General features: G+C 39.2%; 1 protein-coding gene across 12 annotated transcripts in view; it reads right to left on the bottom strand.

Annotated features, from left to right (window-relative positions):
* The window catches only part of Plscr1l1 (phospholipid scramblase 1 like 1), a 43,305-nt gene that overhangs the window by 11,895 nt on the left and 12,417 nt on the right, over positions 1–18,993 (bottom strand). For 6 of the 12 annotated variants that reach the window (XM_087560057.1, XM_087560053.1, XM_087560055.1 and 3 more), the window contains 1 exon segment: positions 1,444–1,618. Coding sequence is in view for 4 of the 12 variants with exons in the window: in XM_087560051.1 (XP_087416177.1) it covers positions 1,444–1,500 (57 nt within the window). In the remaining 8 variants the exon portion in view is untranslated. 12 annotated transcript variants of the gene reach the window in all.

Here is an 18,993-nt window from a genome sequence, read left to right as displayed (position 1 = left end):
AAATCCAAATGACTGCTGTGGAACATCTAGGAATTACTGACCAGGAAAGTCCCAGATGCTCCTCAAACTATCCTGGTTTTGGCCACTGCCCTTGATCGCCCACCAAAAGTAGATGATAAGTCTCTTGCTGAAGCCCCTACACACTTTGGTTGCAGAAGTCAAGGAAATTATACTTCAACTGAGCTGGAAGCTTTCTTCTTGCTGCTGGATTTCAAAGTTTGTGAACTTCAGACTTTCTATACTATGTATACTATACAATACCAACTTATCAGGCAAGATGTCCCTACTGCTGAAATTGTGGCACAATTCTTATTCAGATAAAGAACTGATTTCTTATCTGATGTCTAACAGGATGAATTTCACACCTTGAACTGGGGGCAGCTGTTCAAAGCCCCATGGTGGGGGAAGTCAAAGGCACTGGGGATGAATCAAATGCTTTCATTTTACTAAATGGACATATCATCAAACTGCTTCGAAAATACGTATATCCATAGACTAGTGCTGCCGTCAGTCCTGATCAAATATGCTTACTTCTCTGTGCAGTGAGTCTTGAATTAATACAGAGATCCATCACTGGCCAAGATGCTGAGAACAAGTGTTTGTTGTGTGATTAGTCTTAAACGCAACATCCATATCACCCACTCCAAGGCTCAGGAACGTAACAGAAGATGGGGCAGAAAGAATGAGCCAGGAAATGAGAAGAGGCCTATAAAATTCTTTCTTACAGGTATGAACTCATAGCAGCTGTGTTTCTATGCATAGGGCCTACACAAGCCTGAGCTTGTAAATATTTAGTCACAGATAACAGAGTCTTACAGTGCTCAGCACCCACCCCACAAGACTATTATTGGTCTTAAGCTGATGGGGGGGGGGGCAAGGAAGTCAATGTCTTTAGTGATTTAGCCACTAGTAACTTACCTACACACACAAAGACAGGAAAATGGGATAAGGCCTTGGGTGGTGGGAAATATTTGTGGGGGTAGGAGTGGGTTAATAATGTGACCAGAATTGTTTATAGACATATATGTACTTGTCAAATAAATTAATGAAGAATATGTTATACATTGTGCCTATAACAAATTCTAGAAACTTGTGCAAAATATATACCAGTGTTTGACCTTTATCATAAATCACTTCGATAGTAGTAGAAAGTACAATTCCTAAGACATTCAAACTTTACTTTGAAGATAAAACAAATACATAAGAATCAGAGTGATTAATTTTAGAATGCATAGCCATGTTTTGTGGATCAAGTCATAATCTCAACACTTGGTATACTGTAGTGATAGATTCTGAGGAATTCCGGGCTAGCCTGTGGTACCTAAAAACCCTTTATAAAAAAAATTTTGCTGTCTGTCTCTAACTTGTCCAATGAACTGCAATTACCTTCCCATAAGTAAAGTGGAAGCATGGTTTATGAACTTTTTATTTGCTTGAACTTACCTGAAGTAAATATTCCAATCCAGGTGGTGATTCATAGGAGGTAGTGCTGAGATCCATGGGGGTCACACAGTAGGGCCACCTGGCTGGTTAGATTCTAGTTGACTTTGGATAATAAAGAAGGCTGGGCTTGCATCTGCATAGGCGGGTGGAAGGACTGAGCAGTCACTCTGAGGTCCTGAGGAGTCAGAATGTCCAGAAGTTCCCAAAATAGGAGTAAGCCAAATAATTTGTTACTGTACAGTAAAATCGAATGGCCAATGTTTTGGAATTACTCTATAAATTGGCATTTCAATTCTTGCATCTATGAACTTCACTGTGTGATTGTTACATTTTTTAGAGCAATATCAATGAAGTACATGGGATTTAATATCTACTCTTTTTGAGAGTGCTGGCTGTAAACAAAGATGGCAGACAATTTTTCCTTTGACTCTGTGACAGTTTTCCCCAAGTTGAAATATTCCTATCTGTAGGGAAAAGAGAAACCCATAAGCCTCCTGAAATAAACAAATTCCACTTATCAGAGAAAGCTGGACTGTATGAGATTTGCAAGGCCCCTCCTGAAGATTATAGGAGCAGATATCAACTGCTTTGGAGACGAGACTTTCCTGCCATTTGAGCTGTCTCCAAGTTGTGCTGAGAGCAGTAGGAATGAACCTTTTTTGAGTTACAAACCAACCAGGACTGATGAGCTTTTCCATGATGCAGCTGCCTAAGAGACATCCATGCTCCTGTATGTAACCTTTCACCCACAGCCCTGTAAAAATCCTCAAATTGGACTTGCGTGGAGTCGTTACTTAGATATGTGAAACCTCTACCATTCACACTCCTTACGTTCAATATGTGAGACAAAATCAGGGATGACTCAAGTTATTTATATGAAGGTTTTGGCATGAGTTCATGGAAACGACTGTTAATGAGAAAACCAAAGCAAAGAATATGAACTACTATTTCTAAGACCAAAGCATCCTGCCAAAAAGAATAACTTGGAGTCCTGAACATAAAACTTGTCTTATATACAGAACAGGGGATTGTGTTTCAGTGTATGGGTATTTGTCAAGGTCTGGAGTCATTTATTTATTTTCTACAACTTATGAGATGGGTGGTATTGGACTATGACAGGAAGAAGCCAGGAATGCTACCACAATCCCACGTGCCCAGACTGGCTTCCTTGAAAACAAAGAATTCTCTATTTCAAGTATTATAGGTGTATATACAGTATATGCAGTAATCTGTATGGCTGCAATAAAGCTTCATAAGCTTAATTTTATAGTTCCTAGAAGAAGATCAGTTTCCATTATATAATATTTAATAATATAATATTTACATGGAAGCTAATATTCAGAATAGGTAGTGAGTTTAAGTAGAACCCAGATGAAGGAAATCCACATGTCATTAAAAGTAGGGCTTAGCAAACAGAAAATACACCAATGCCTCATAAACATAGGTTTTATAGTCAATTCCCTTTAAGTAAATGAATATTTATAGATGATCTGTAATGCGATTGTTAATGTTGTACAATGAAGAGCAACAGCCATGAAGAAGATAATTTGTGCTTAAGCACCTCATAGTTAACTTCCAGGAAAAAGAGAATGTTTCCAAAATAAAGTTCTTAGACACAAGGAACCTATTTTAGACAGATATGGCTTAAATGGGGATGGAAGTCCCAGGAAGAGAGGAACTTTGCGAGATGGTGTAGGAAGAAGTGGTGGAAAAGGAACGCTAAAGGGAGTGAAACTCCTGGTGTGGGAGGTGAATTTGGCACTTCCCAGAGTCCTGTGCAAAGTAGAACAGGAAGCTTACTCCAGAACGCAACAGGATGCAGTTTACCTCCAGAAGCCCTGTGTAAGGAGTTCTTACTTTAAGTTTGCTTGGCAGGCAAGGCATGGACCTGGGAAACAGGGTGAGTTCACAACACCATTTATATATTAACGATGAGGGAGCATTCAAATTCCCAGTGTAAGAAAAGAAACCGAAATGATACCCTTTAAAAATATGTAACATACATACACAAGAAGGGATAAGTGATTTGATACTATTGGGAGGAAAAGAAATCAAAACAAGGGAAAACACTGTAGTAAACTACAGCTAAGAAGGTTGTGGAGAACACCTGACATCAGAGCTAGAACTGCACAATCACAGGCTGGGCTCATCTTTGTTGTTGTAAAAATATAAAAAATATAAAGTGTATTGTTGTCTTTTACCTCGCTAGGTCCTGCACCGCGGTGCCCCAAGACATCTGCTAGATATCTTGGCGTAAACACATCCCAGCCGCACACTTTCCTACACTCAAACCCTCACATAAAAGAACACACAACACAATAATCTTAGATCCAATTGATAAGATATAATTGCCCACCTAAACATACAAAGCCCGGTACCATTCATCCCTTAAGAACATTTGTAACAACCTGTAAAGTTACAGCTTAGAATCTTAATGTCGCCCACCATATTGTCCTGCCACCTTCTCTCTCTCTCCTCCTTTCTTTCTAGTCTCCTTCTCCTCCTTCAAACTTCTCTCCCGCCATCCTTCCTTCTCCTCCAATGACAGGCCTCCTTCTATCCTGTACCTGCCCCTCACCTGTACTTTACAAATTCAATGGGGAGAAGGTTCTGGTGAAGTCACCTGATTCCTTAGTACCGGACTAGGCAGCTGTCTTCGGGGCAGTGGAATTAGCATCAAAATACAGATAACTCCAGGGCAAACCACAACACATCTTCTTCCAACTAGTCTAGGCTTGGGGCTTGATCATCATGCACATGCTGTTTATCGGAAAGACTCTGAAAGCTGATGGGCAGCACACAATGCTAACACATTTTTTCTGAGAACCTTTGGGGGAATAGATTCAATGGGGCAGAAATTCAAGAACATCATCAACCTAAAACCCTAACTGGTAGCCAAGCCAAAACAGAACTAGAACCTTCACTATCCACACATCTAAAGAATGTTGTTTGGCTCAGTTCTCAACACTGGTATTTGTGAGAATTCTGGAATTTTGGTTTCTTTAAAAATATACAAGTAATATAAGAATATATTTTCATTTTAATCTATATGGGGATATGGGGCTGCTTCAGACTGTCCGAAGTGGCTATGACTTGCCTCGTGCTCTAGCAAAGGCATAGTCTTGCCACATGCAGATAATTTCTGCAATTGTCTGACAGCTGGAATTCTGAGAACTTTTCAGAGAGAATAAAAATGTTAGAGCTTTGATAGGCATGGTTGGTTATTGGTTATTCAGGGGGATTGTTTGGGATTTGTTGGTAGCCATCCTCAAAGGAAAAACAAAGGGAAAGGGATTAGATACAGGGATCTCTATCTCTCTCCCCTCTGTCCTTCGTTCTCTTCTATCTACTGATATAGGATGATACCAGGGCATAAAGGGTAGAAAAAAGAAGAACCCACAAATTAGCAAAGAGCAGCTTCAGGTTTGGGCTCCTGGAATGATCTAGCACAATAGCAAGTATGTGCTCCAGGCTTAGGACTGATTGTGTCTGGAGTTTGAGCATCTAGTCTGTTGAACCGAGCAGGCAATCTGAGGTCTGACACAGCTGTTCATCCAGATCTGTTGAATAGACCCTGCCTCAAATACTCATAATTTCTGCCTGTTCTGTGCTCAGGAGCCACCCCCCTTTGTATAGAAATCCCCAGAAGAAAACGGAATGGATTCCGAACAGGGCTCATTTGTTCATGATTGATTGCTTTCTTCCTACTTTTTGACCCTTAAACTGTAAGCTACAGGTTAGTGAGGAAGAGTACTTTTGCCAAAACAACTGCAGGATAAATTTCAGTCCTCATTTTGTAGAGGGGATGAGGTCTTTATGTTCAAAGGTAATCAACGTGGAATGCTAAACACACAGACTTGTCTGTTTAACAAACAAACAAAAAAAAACATATAGCATATTTTCCTCCCAGAAACCTGGGGATGGTTATAGTTAATAGCCTGAACACCTGTGTGATCTACAGTGCCAGACCACACCTGACCCTCCTGAACTATTATGTTTATTTCAGACTCTTCCTCTATAGACCTTTATCTTGAGAATTGTTTCTCAGTCAATAGAACCCAGTTTATGGGTGAGGTCACATGTACTTCACAATAGTCCAGCTGACTTCTGTGTTATCTGTAGATCCAAGCTTTACCTGACTCCCACAGACCTTAGTTTATCTCGGCCATTCTCCTTAGACCCTAATCTTGAGCATTCTCGGTAAACAGAACCCATCCTTTACAAAGAAGGTCATCTGTACTCTTAAGAATTTCATTGTATCATATCTTAAGCTTTGTTGAACTTATAGGATTGAGTTATTCAGCACCAGGAAACTTTTTTTTCCCAAAACTGTCCTAATTTAGGCTTCATTATGCCTAAAATAAACTGTAACAGACACTAGGAGTTTCAATCAGCACTGGCTACTGAGTTGTATTGAACTGAATTTTCTCTTTGCCTAACACTGACCATTACTCTGCTGGCAGTGGTATTTGTAGAAACACTACCACCATCGCCACCGCCCACCCATCCCTCCACTCCCCCCCACAACACACTGTGTTTTATAAAATGGAGGCATGCCCTGCCAAGGGGTCCCACTGAATAATCAAGCCATGTGACAGGCTTAATATAAAAGGGCATTTATTTGGGACACAGAGGACATGGTAGCGACAGAGAGAGGAGGAGAGAGAGAGTCTCATACCTGGCTGTTGCTAGGTTACTTTTGGCATAGCCTCCAGGAAATGCTAACAACACACACACACACACACACACACACACACACACACACACACAATTTTCTTATAGTTTACATAATTATGACACATAATTAAAATTCATGTGGCTACACATGATATGTTATATATGAAAAAATGGTCTTTATGAGTGCTGTCACTATGTACAATGACTTTGTTAGCGAAAGGAAACTTTTATGAAAAGGATATAAGCTCTGGTGCCAACTGACCTTTAGACTGCTTCTCAGAGGAAGTGGGCATATAGAGTAGACAAAGATTCAGATACCAGTAATGACCACATGATAGAATATTGCAATGCTATAATTACTTCTGCCTTCTTTTCTTAGAAGTATGCGTTTATATGCTTTCTAGTTTTCTCTTAACCTCTTAGTTTGTAAATGATAGTGTATGTATTGTACATCACTGTGTTGAAGCATTTTTATTGGAGGTCATAATACTTAGGTTATTGCCTGTCGAGTAGAGTAAGAACCACAGAAGGACTTTAAACACGTGGAGGGAGGGTTCAGCACACTTCCAGCTGTACTCGGATGCTATTATCACTGTTCTAGTTGTCTCTGTGTTGTTGCTGCAATGAGTAACATGATGAAAAGTAACTTGGGGAAGAAGGAATCTATGTGCATCATATACTATGATCATAGTACATTATTGATGGGAGATAAAGCAAAATCTCAAGCAAGAATCATCAAAGAAAGTTGCTTATTGATTTTTGTTTTTTTTTTCTGCCTTGCTCAGCTATCTTTCTCATATAGATTAGGCATGCTTATCAGTGGATGACGCCAAGCATATTGGTTTAGCACCCCTGAATCAATTAGTAATTTATAAATGCCCTCTCAGAAAAGCTCACATATCAATTTGACACGAGCAGTTTCTCAATAGGGCTTTTCTCTGCAAGTGTAACTATTATGTCAAGTTGACAAAGTCTTACCAGCGTGCTTAACCCCTTGTAAACCTGACACACAAATGCAACATTGTTCAACCTTGTTTCCTCTCAAGATCTCATGTTAATATCACAGTATAAAACACAGTCCTTTGGGACTCACTTGAGATCTATGGGCTCTAAATTGCGTGGGTACTTCCGCCATGCCCGTTCTTACGTCTGTAGTTTACACCACTCTACAGAAGCCTCACTTCTTAGGTCCAAGTTCTACAGTCTCCCATGTGGTAGCGTCCTCACTACAGCTAAGAATGCATTTTCACCAATGACCTCTCCGCCTCTAATGATGCCAAGCCTCAGCTTTTCTTAATGATCCCTTCATGCCTTCAAACCCAGAGCCATGAGGAAGATGTATGCAATGTCAGATTCAATTCAAGTTTAAGATGTATTCTTGGGCCCCTCGGTGGACCACAGATTCTGTGTACTAACCCATCCTGAGGAAATAATTCCCAGATTCCACTTCAATGATACTGGACTTTAGTCACAGGTAATCCTTTAGCTCCAGAGAAGCAACAGCAATTGTCTCTGTAAAGCAAAGGTTTCACTTCAACTGTGCTGGTCATTGGTTAATCATAGTCAATGACATTAGCTTACCGGAAACCACAGATTCTTATTAAGTTATTACAATAACAGCTCTCGTAAGTTTTCCTCTGAAATGCCATAATTTAGGCCAATATCATCCCTAGAGATCTCAGCATTGTCTTCCAACTTCAACAATAGTTCATCAAGCTCTGAACTCTCAGTGACTTTTCCAGCCCAAAACTCCAGAATTCTCCATTTCCTTCCATCAAACATTCCAAGGCAGAAAAGTCCGGTCAAGAACATCACAGCAAAATGCTAAGCTTTAGTAACAATTTCCATCATAGTTTACATTCTGCTGTCTTGATAAAGAACATGATAAAGAAAAACTCATGGAAGAAAGGATTTGTTCATTTGTTCTACCCATCCTGATCATAGACCATCACTGAAAGAAGTCAGAGGAAGAATTCTTGTAGAGGCAGGAAATGTGGAGGAAATCTGCTTATTGGTTTGCTTTACCTGGCTTTTCTACTACCTTTCTTATACATTCCAGGCACGTATGTGTGGTGCCAACCCCAGTGGTTTGTATCCTCCTTCCCATCTACCACCAACCAATCAATCGATCATCAATCAATAAATCAATTGATCAATCAATCCAGTGGTCAATTGATGCTGCACACATATCCACAGGCAAATCTAATAGAGACAATTCTTTAATTAAGATTACGTTCTCAGATTATTCTAGTTTGTGTCAAGGTGAAAACCTTGGGTTTTTTGTTTGTTTTTATTAAGTATAGTTACTAGGAGTTATATGACTTCCTAGTTGACAGTGAGTACATCCATGGCAGTTAATTTTATATGTCCACTTAAAAGTGGACATCACATGCTCAAACCAAACTTAAGTCTGGATATGTATTTTGAACTGAGATTAGTATTTGAATCTGTGGAATGAGTAACTAAGTTCCCCTACCTTATGTGGGTAGGCTTTTTCTACTCTTTTGAGAACCTAATAGTGGAGAAGAGAAATCGCTGCTGCTTTTCTTGGACTAGAACACTGCTCTCACGTTCCCGCATTTCAAGCCTTTAGATCCAAACTGGACTCTTCCACTGGTTCCCCTGATACTCAGATGGAATTATAAAATATGATGGTTTTGATTTATACTTTAGAATTGAGTTTCACTCTCAGACTTTGTCTAAGAACAATTCATAACTTTATGTATCTTCTAAGATTACATTTGCTTATTTTTCAGTGTAGAGTGTGCATGCATGTGCACAGCATGAGCATGTGTGAACGTGTGCAAGTACAAAGGGGCATATGTGAATTTCAGATGATGGCTGGCGGGCTGGGGATTTAGCTCAGTGGCAGAGCGCTTGCCTAGGAAGCGCAAGGCCCTGGGTTCGGTCCCCAGCTCCGGAAAAAAGAACCAAAAAAAAAAAAAAAAAAGAATTTCTTCAGATGATGGCTGGCTTACAGTTCAGAGGTTTTATTCCACTACTATCACTGTGAGAAGCATGGTGATATGCAAGCAGGCATGGTGATGAGGAGGCAGCCCAGAGTTCTACCCCTGGATCTTCAAAGCAGCAGGAAAGCCACACATGGCTTGAGCATCTGGAACCTCAAAGCCCACCCCACCCCCTAGTGACACCCTACCTCCAAAAAACCACATGCAACTCAACGAGGACCTACCTCCTAATAGTGCCACTCCCTATGGACCAACAAGGGTCATTTTTATTCAGACCACCACACAGAAGAACCTTTTAACCAGGTGAACAAAGATGACACATGCTCTCATAGTGACTAAAATATAAACCTCTCAACTTACTCACTTTCCCAAAAGTTTATTAGCATCATTCTTTACTCTCTCTCTCTCTCTCTCTCTCTCTCTCTCTCTCTCTCTCTCTCTCTCTCTCTCTCTCGTATTGATGAAATGTGATCATTTGGCTCCCTCACTACCAAATTGGTCTCTTGCTCATGTTCTTCTATGATGAACCTGTGTCCATCTTTGGAACTCTAAGTCAGAATAAACATCTTTTTCCCTAAGTTTCATTTAGTAATGGTATTCTATCAAAGATGTTTCTGGTCATAGTCCTAGACAATTGTTAGTTTTGGGATTCGGAGGAGGGAAAAGGATATAAGCCCTTATTAGTTTTGCTCAAGTTCTTACTGTTTCAACTGAAGAGGGATATCTACCGGAATCTCTGGTTAAAATCTCATTTTATTCTCAGATTTCCATGGTTTTCCCTGTGTTTTAAATTTGCCCGGAAACTGGGAAAGGGAATAACACTCGAAATGTATATAAGAAATACTCAAGTTAATAATAAAAAAAAAATAAAAAAAAATAAAAAAAAATCGCATCTCCTATAAGTTACATAGCCACCTTTGTCTGCCACCCGCACAGTTCCTTATTCCTCACTGTGATAAAGGACACAGCAATTAAATGGTCCAGTGTCAAAGGAGACTTGTGATTTCTGATGGAATGATTTCAAGAAAGATGTCCATAGATGTTAAATGTATAGGGGATTTGATGGTTCTCTCTCCTAGAATTTCACTTGACTGCTGGAAAAGGGCATATGCTAGTCAAATTGTGATGTAAAATCGTGTGTATATCTTAGAGTAATTATTATTTTTATGGCATACATTTCTTAACACAGCTTTGTCCATGTTCTTTTTAATGTTTTATTTTTAGTAAAGTATGAGTGCTTTTCTCTTTGTTCTTTTTAATGGGGAAGCGATTGGTCATGTTTAATGAATTCAACCAGAACACTGTTGATCATTTTTACAACTAGGTGATGCTATTTCTCGGAATAGATCCATTAAATTAATCAGAGTCCTTTAGATGAAAAGAGCGACAGGAAATGTGTAGCTAGAGATATGTGGTTGGGCTGGTGAGTTGGTTCAGCTTGTAGGTTTTGTGATGCCAAGTCTAATGACTTTTGGCTTTTGTAGCCACCTTCACTCATGTATTTGAATCTAGACCAATGTGGGCACATGCACACTGTACACACACACACTGTACACACACACACACACACACACACACACACACACACACTGTAGTATTTCAAATGCCATAGAACTTACAGTTCCTATAAATGTAAATATGATTCTGAGAGACCAAATTATTGGAGTTCAGAAATCATCTTAGAGAACCTGACCTAAATTTGAACCCAATTAAACCAACAGGCTGGTACCCAGCACCAGTTTCCAGGTTAACCCCCTACAAGATCTGTATGTAGCACCAGTTTCCAGGTTATTTCCCCAACAAATATGTACCACCAGGTTACAAGCCCGCCCCTGGCGCTTCACTTCCTGACAACCACCAATCAGGAGAAAACCAGAAATGACTTTTCTGACTCTGCTCCCAGTCCCAGCCACAGGAGCCCCGCCCCGAATTAGATGCTTTCCAGGCTAGGAACGCTCACCCTCACTTGCCATTTTCTATAAAACCTTGTCTGCTGACAGCTCAGGGCTTCTCTACTGGTATTGTCTTGGGGGAATGACAGTGAGTTAGCCCAAGCAGGAGCTGGTAAAGACCCTTGTAGGGGAAAAAATATCCATAGGAGGGGATATGGAAGCAAAGTTTAGAGCAGGGACTGAAGGAATGGCCATTCAGAGCCTGCCCCACATGTGTCCCATATATATACAGCCACCAAAACTAGATAAGATTGATGAAGCTAAAAGATGCATGCTGAAAGGGACCAGATATAGATCTCTCCTGAGAGACACATCCAGAGCATGTCCAATACAGAGGTCAATGCTAGCAGCAAACCACCGAACTGAGAATAGAGCTCCCTTGAGGGGAATTAAAGGAAGTATTGAAAGAATTGAAGGATCTTGCAACCTGATAAAAACAACAATGCCAACCAACCAGAGCTTCCAGGGACTAAACCACTACCCAAAGACTATACATGGACTGACCCAGGGTTCCAACTGCATAGGTAGCAGAGAATAGCCTTGTTAGAGCACCTGTGGAAGGGGAAGCCCTGGGTCCTGCCAAGGTTGGACCCCCAGTGCAGGGGAATATGGGGGGGCAATAAGAGGGATGTATAGTGGGAATACCCATATGAGGGAGGGTGAGGGGAGGGAATGGGTCTTATGGACAGGAAACCCAGAAAGGGAATAATATTTGAAATGTAAGTAAAGAAATATATCTAATAAAAATTTTTAAAAAATAAATTACAAAAAAAAGGACCTTGCGTGATTGCATTAGATGGCTCCTGATTGGTCTCTTGGCGGTCACGTTCCTGGTGACCTTCTTGGTGCTACAATTCCTGACCACCAGATGTCTCAGTCCGAGCTAAATTATTTTGTGCTGGTTTACAGTGACTGGTTCTCCCATTCTGCCTCGGTTTCTTTCAGTATAATATCATGTCTTCAGCACCGATAACAAAGTATAAAGATAGTACAGTTTAGATAGTGTGCTTAGTGTGTTCCTGGTCTGTCAGAAGGACTTGGTGGCCCTCATCACTGAACTGATTACAGGAAAATGTGCTTGTAGTTTTGTCCTTTTTTCCTTACCATTTTTCACCCATGCATGTTTTGAAGTAACGTATTTGCTCTACATTATATCAGTTTTTTCTTCTGGAAAAAATTCAATTATGTGGCATTTTAGAGAGCACGCTTATATCTTTAGAAAGATACACCATGTGCTCTGGAAAGTTTGCCCTGGGTCAATTTGAATGACACCTACAATCTTTCTTTGGGCTAAAAATATAATAAATTTTGAAGTGCTTATATAGTTCCGCTTATTATCATCTAAATTATTTATATGTGAAATCCGCTTGGTTTTCCTGGTAATAGGCTTCTGTTTAGACACTGCCTGTTTAGACACCTTCTGGTTTTCTGGCATCAAAGAATTCATTACCTTTACCCACAGTGAAGGACCCATGTGAGCACTCTTCCCTTTCTCTTATTTATTAGTTTATCTTTGTTTTTAGTTGGTGTGCGGTTTAGAATTCAGTAATTGTAAAATGAAATGACTTTAATCAAGTCATAGAAGTCAAGCTTAGATATTTTCAAATTGCCCCTTTCAGCTAAATGAACTCCTTAACAGCTTAGAGTACAAATTTACACAAATCCTAATTAAGGTACAGCCGTGTTAATCATTTCAGGACCTATACACTATTATTCACAATCATATGAGGATATAAACATATTACTCAGCATTAAGTAATTCATATTTCTTTGTGGTTTATTTCATTTAAACCCAGGAAATAGATGTAAATAACCAATCACCAGACATATTTTTTTTTCTGGGAAGCACATCAAAGTTGGCTTTCAGTGGGAAAAGAATTTTCAGGTTTCCTTCATAATCAAGGACTATGAAATGCTCCAGGAAACAACTTAATGGACTTTTTGTCTAATGCTGAGAAATAAAAGCTGGGAAGCGTTGTGTTTGAAAGGACACACTGGCCTGAATGAGAATCCAATGTTTACACTGGCTACCTGTTGTTCGTCTTTGCCAAGGAACTGATTCACTGTGCAATTTGCTCTACCTTTATTAAAATGGTTTTGTCCTCATTTGGTGTGTATAGGTCAGATATGAGCTTTGTCCGTTTGTCAGCACACAGTTATTTGTAGCAACACCTAATAATCGATCACTTTTATTTCTGTGGTAATAGTTTCTGTGTCTACGATGTCATACCTAACTTTATTTATTTGAGATTCTTTTTCCACTTATGATTTCTCCTACTCCTCCCAGGTCCCCCCTGCCTATGCCCCTTCATTTGGATGCACCCCACTTCTGTCTGTCATTAGTAATCAAACAGGCTTCTAGGGGATAACAGGAAAATAAAATAATATAAAACAAAAAAATAATACATGGGAATAGAACAAAAAACATAGAGAAGGAAAAGAGCCCAAGAAAAGGCAGAAGCAGCAATTATAGACTCAGAGACACACTTGTTCATATGCTCAGGAATCCCAAAAGAACATTAAACTATGTATAAGAACATGTGGGCAAAGAACTTTTAAGGTAAAAGGAGAAAAATATATACATATAAGTGTATGTATAATAAAATAAAATATAAGAAGCTAAGATAACATCTTTTCAAGTCCTGACACAGTAGTGTGGGACAAGATAAGATCCCATTGAGTTCATTTCCTGTTGGCCATCAACTGCTGGGCATGTAGCCTACCTTTAAGAATAGTTTGTTTCCCCTGTGAAACTGCCTTAGAGAAAACTAGATTTTCATTTCCAAGTGGCTTTCAGTTGGAAAAGGCTCTGGTTAGGGTTGGAGCCAGTGGTGTCCAGTTTGTTCTCTCCTTTTCTATTGATGGGTCTGGCTAAAGGTTTGCCAATTTTGTTTTCACAAAAGCCTAACTTGTAAATTCATATTTTATTTTTAGTGCCTACTTCTCATATTTTTGCTTTATCCATTATTTCTTTCCTGTTACTAATTTGGGATTTGATTTATTCTTTGTTATCTTGGTCCTTGCAATGCATTCAAACCGCTCTTTATCTGGAATCTTTCTACTTCGATACAGGAAATTTATTCCTAATACACACCCTTCAGTAGGAACTTGCTGCATCCTGTAAGTTTTGAAATGTGTTTTCATTTATTTTGAGAACTTTTAAACATTAAATCTTCATATTTTGGTGACCAATCGTATTTTTCAAAATGCAGTGTTCATTCCCCATGTGTTTGTGTCATTTCAAACTTTTTGTTTTATTTTTCACTTCTAGCTTTATGCCTTGTGATCAGAAAATGTTCTGAATGTGTTAGAAAATTTGGTGAATGTCTTAAAAATCTGCTTATGACCTAATATACGATCTAGTCTGGATAAAGTTACATGTGCTAATGACAGCCGTGTGATCTCCAGATGCTGGTGTGATAGATAACTGTCTTACCCAATCACAGTACAGTTTAGGAATTTCTTTGCTGAAATGTTCTAAGCTGTACATTGATCAAAGTAAGATGTTGAACTCCCTCAGTAATATTACGCTGGAGCATATTTCTCCCTTTAGGTTTAATGGGTCTTTTTGGAAAGTTGGTCACTTCCACATTACATAGACATAGATATATGTCATTATATCTTTCTGAACTGATCCGCTGAACATTATTTAATGGTCTTTGCTTTTTTTCCTTTTTCTTTTGACATTGATCTTAAAGCCTACCTAGATGCCAAGCAAGCATAAATGTAGCTCTTTCTAGTGTCTTCAGGGTTACCCTCTCTAAGAATACATTCCTCATCGTTGCTTTCTGTATGTGGGTTTCCTGACTCGGTGTGCGATTTTATTGTATTGTTAGGTTTTTTTTTTTTAAGCTTTCAATCAAGCCTGGATCCTTTTTACTTCAGAGTTTAATCTGTTTACATTCAATGTATTATTCATATGTAAACACATACGTTTCCATAATTTTCTTCCAATTGCAGAAATACTCCTTTCTTCTGGTTTTACATTTACCATGCATGGCTTTATGATTGCGTTGATGACATTTGATCCTTTGTATTTGTATCTTGTGCAACTCCTGGTGTTAGTTTTTACGTGCTTTTGGGACATTATTTAACTTTCTTCTGCTTGTGCATCTAGGACTCCACCAAATATTTTTTTTCTGAGTTTACTGATCATGGGTTCTCAGTCTGTGCTTTGAAAGGACTTTATTGATCAGTTCTTGCTGAAGGATACTCTTGCTCGCCATAGTACTCTCACGGGGCAGTTACTTCCCTTCAGGATTTATAAAACATCTTTAAATTTCCTAGGCTTTTTGTGATCTTTCTGGTGTTAATGGATGGAGGACATCCTTGTGTGTGCAATGATTTCTCTCTTTGAGAGATGTTTATCTTGTTCTTTTGAAAAATTTGACTGGCACATGGTGTGATGGAGATCTTTTTCATTCATGCCTTTTTGTGGTCCCATGGGCTTCTTGGTTAAGGATGTCCATAACTTTCTCCCCAAATAAAAATGGTTCTGTTATTTCATTGAATAGGTTTTTGCTATCTTTTGTCTCCAAATCTTTTCCTTCAGCATTCTAAAGCTTCAGACATTTTATTTCATGATATGCCAAAGGCTTGGGAAGATCTCTTCAATTCTTCCCCTTTTCTACTTTCATTTTCCTTCCTCTTCTTCCTTTTGTTCTCAGTAACAATTGCTTCCATGTGGTTGTAAAAGATATGACCAATGTAACTTATAGGAGAAAGCCTTGTTTTCGGCTTACAGGCCCAGAGAGAAGAGTCCACCATCAACCCAGTGGGAAGCATTGTAGATGGGCATGTTGATTGGCTTGGCAATCAGAGTGCACATCTTAAAGCACAAGCAGCAAGCAGAAGGGGTGAATTGGGATTGTCATGTGGCCTTTTTAATCTTAATGCTTGGATTCAGTGACATCTAAATTTTTTAATTGGATATTTTATTTATTTACATTTTAAATGTTATCCCCTTTCCGGTTTTTCCTCTGCAAATCTCCTATCCCACCCCTCCCCCTGCTTCTATGAGGGTGCTCCCTCACCTACCCACCCACTCCCACCTCATCATCCTGACCCTCCCCTGCACTATGGCATTGAGCCTTCACAAGACCCAGGGCCTTTCCTCCTATTGATGCCAGATAAGGCCATTCTCTGCTACATATGCAGCTGGAGCCATGGGTCCCTCAATGCGTACTCTTTGGTTGGTGGTTTAGTCCCTGGGAGCTCTGGGGTGTCTGGTTGGTTGATATTGTTGTTCTTTTTATGGGTTGCAAATTGGTTCAGCTCCTTCAGTCCTTTCCCTAACTCCTCCATTGGGGTCTCCCATGCTTAGTTCAATGGTTGGCTGCAAGCATCCACATCTGTATTTGTCAGATTCTGGCAGAGTCTCTCAGGGGACAGCCATACCAGGCTTCTGTCAGCAAGCATTTCTTGGCAAAATAATAGTGTCTGGGTTTGTTGTCTGTATATAGGATGGATCCTCAGGTGGGGCAGTCCCTGGATGTCTGTTTTTTTTTCAGTCTGTACTCCACTCTTTGTCCCCGTATTTCCTTTAGACAGGAGCAACTCTGGATTAAAATTGGAGATGAGTGGGTGGTCCCATCCCCCAACTGGGGACTAACCTCTGGATATGGTCTCTATAGATTCTCCCTCCCCACCAACAGTAGACTATGTATCCCAACATGTTAACCTGTGGGGTACATTCTTATTCAAAACACCACCATCTGTTTAGAGTATTATAATAAAATTTAACTTCAGCCATTTTTCTCCTTGGTGAGATCTGTTTAATGACACCAATTTTTTTCTTGGTCATAATTTTTATCTCTGATCAATTTCTCATTCCAGTCTGGCATGAACTGCCTTCCTAATTTTATTTACTGTCCAAATGAAGACCCCTATCCCTAAACCCTGATTGATGGAAAAATGTAACTGTGACTTGACACAGACATGGAGTTATCGAGGGTAAAAGCTCGGTAACATTCTGGCTTTGGGAGGTGGGGTGTTGGGGGGAAAGGACAGAGAGTCACAGCCCAGCTCCCAAGTCCTCTCTGCAGCTCTCATCCGTCAGCAGTGGCTCAGTCCACCTGCTAAATCCTATTGATTTTGGTCATCTGCATGGACCTGCTACGTGAGTTGTGTCAGACCTAAGCAGACTTCATAATAGTTCTTTGAAATCTTTTAGCAGGTCCTTTGCCTATGTTGAGTTTTGGGAATGTTGCTGGAGAGTTCCTGTGTTTGGGGGGAAGCATTACATCTATTGCTTTTCCACATTTCCTCAGTCCTGAAATGTGACTCATATATATGTTTTAGTGGACTGAGAATCTTCACCACTTTTGTAGGGTAGTATTCCTAGCAACGACTTTCTCTTGAAGATGTGCTTTGCAGTATCAGTTACATAGTGCTCGCATGGCATCCTATTTTTATAGTCTCCAAAAACTCTGAAAACTGGAGTGCAGTCAGACAGATTTCCTTTCTTGATGACCATACACCACTGGAGATATGAACGACTCAGGCAACTGTACTGTGGATAAAGGTAATGTGTAGCTCACATCGTGACTACTTCTGTGATGGGAGTAGTTACAGTACCCAGGTAGGCCTGTAACACAATGTTGATAGAATTTTATTCATAATTCTGAAAAGGAGATCTTTAACTTCTTTGGCCATGGGGTCTTCTCTGTCTCACAACTTTCTGCTTTGTTATAGGTTACAACATCTGAGAGCATTGTAGCGATTCACTTGCTGATTTCCAGTGTTGTTCCAGGGCCACTTGTCTCAAAACATTATGCATATTACTTTAGAGATTTTTGTAGGGGGAGGAAATAAATTTGGGACATCTGTTCAGTCACCATAAATCTCCACAGGGTTATCAATCATGCTTTTTATGTGGAGCTCTTGAATATTTCTCTTGATATTTATCCTATAGCATTTTTAGTAGTAGTTGAATTTTAAATGAATAATTGATGTTGAAATTTCAATATATTATTTTAAAGGAATAGTTCAAAGTATACTGTAAATCTTATTGTATTATAAATATTTATTCTTTTCTAAAAGTAAAGCAGTAATCAAAAACCATGACAATCTTGTGCCTCCTCTCAAATATGCCTTTTTAATTTGTTATTCCTATTCTGTTTATTGTTTAGAACTTGATAGAGTAGTATTATCTTTTGAATATGCTTTATGTTTTAGTCTTAAGTTTAAGAGGGGTGATTCTCTGATGTAAGTATGTACTATATTTTCCTATGATCTTTATTGGGATGTAAAGTTGCTTTCTTAGAAATATTATATAGCACAAAGACAGAAAGTTAGCGGATTATAACCTTCTGAAATAAAAACATGCTTCTTCTTGGTATGCTTATGAGTAGAAAATTTGCACTATTTCCAAATACAGGATCTTCCGTTTTATCCTCTTGTAATAAATTTTAACTTTAGCAGGAACTATTGTGCACTAAGGAAATCAGGAGTAAACAGTGGAATTTTCCTTTTCAACTCAAGAATTCTTTGAACTTATTTTAATATGAAGCTATTTCTCTCTTATAATACTTTCTTTCTCTACCCCTTAGAGTGACCTTAGTTAAAAGATAAATTTAAAGGGCATTAAATAATTCATTGTTTCTAATGCTATTTTTAGAAAGAATATAATTATTCCTGGAAAATGACAGATAATACATGGTTTGTGGTGAAAGAATTAAGAAAGCTAGAACACTAATTTTGTTATCAAGTGTTTTTGTGTTTTGCTTTAAAACAGCTACGTTAGAAACTGGGAAAGGGCTGATAAAATACTAACATGGGTTCCATCATTCTTGGTGTCACGTAATGGAAGGAAGATTGACTCTGCATCCCCTCATCCTTACATCATTCGTGCCATTAAAGCATTTGTAAACCTTGGTCCTGAAGACCTCAAGCTCGATGTTCTGGGGAAACTTGCTTACCTGTAAGTTTGTCAGTCTCTCCATGATTCTGGC

Source organism: Rattus norvegicus, chromosome 8 (genome assembly GCF_021556685.1).
Source record: "Rattus norvegicus strain SHRSP/BbbUtx chromosome 8, alternate assembly SHRSP_T2T, whole genome shotgun sequence".
Lineage (NCBI taxonomy): Eukaryota > Metazoa > Chordata > Mammalia > Rodentia > Muridae > Rattus > Rattus norvegicus.
Note: the sequence above shows the minus strand (reverse complement) of the source record. Positions and strands in the feature narration are given on the sequence as shown.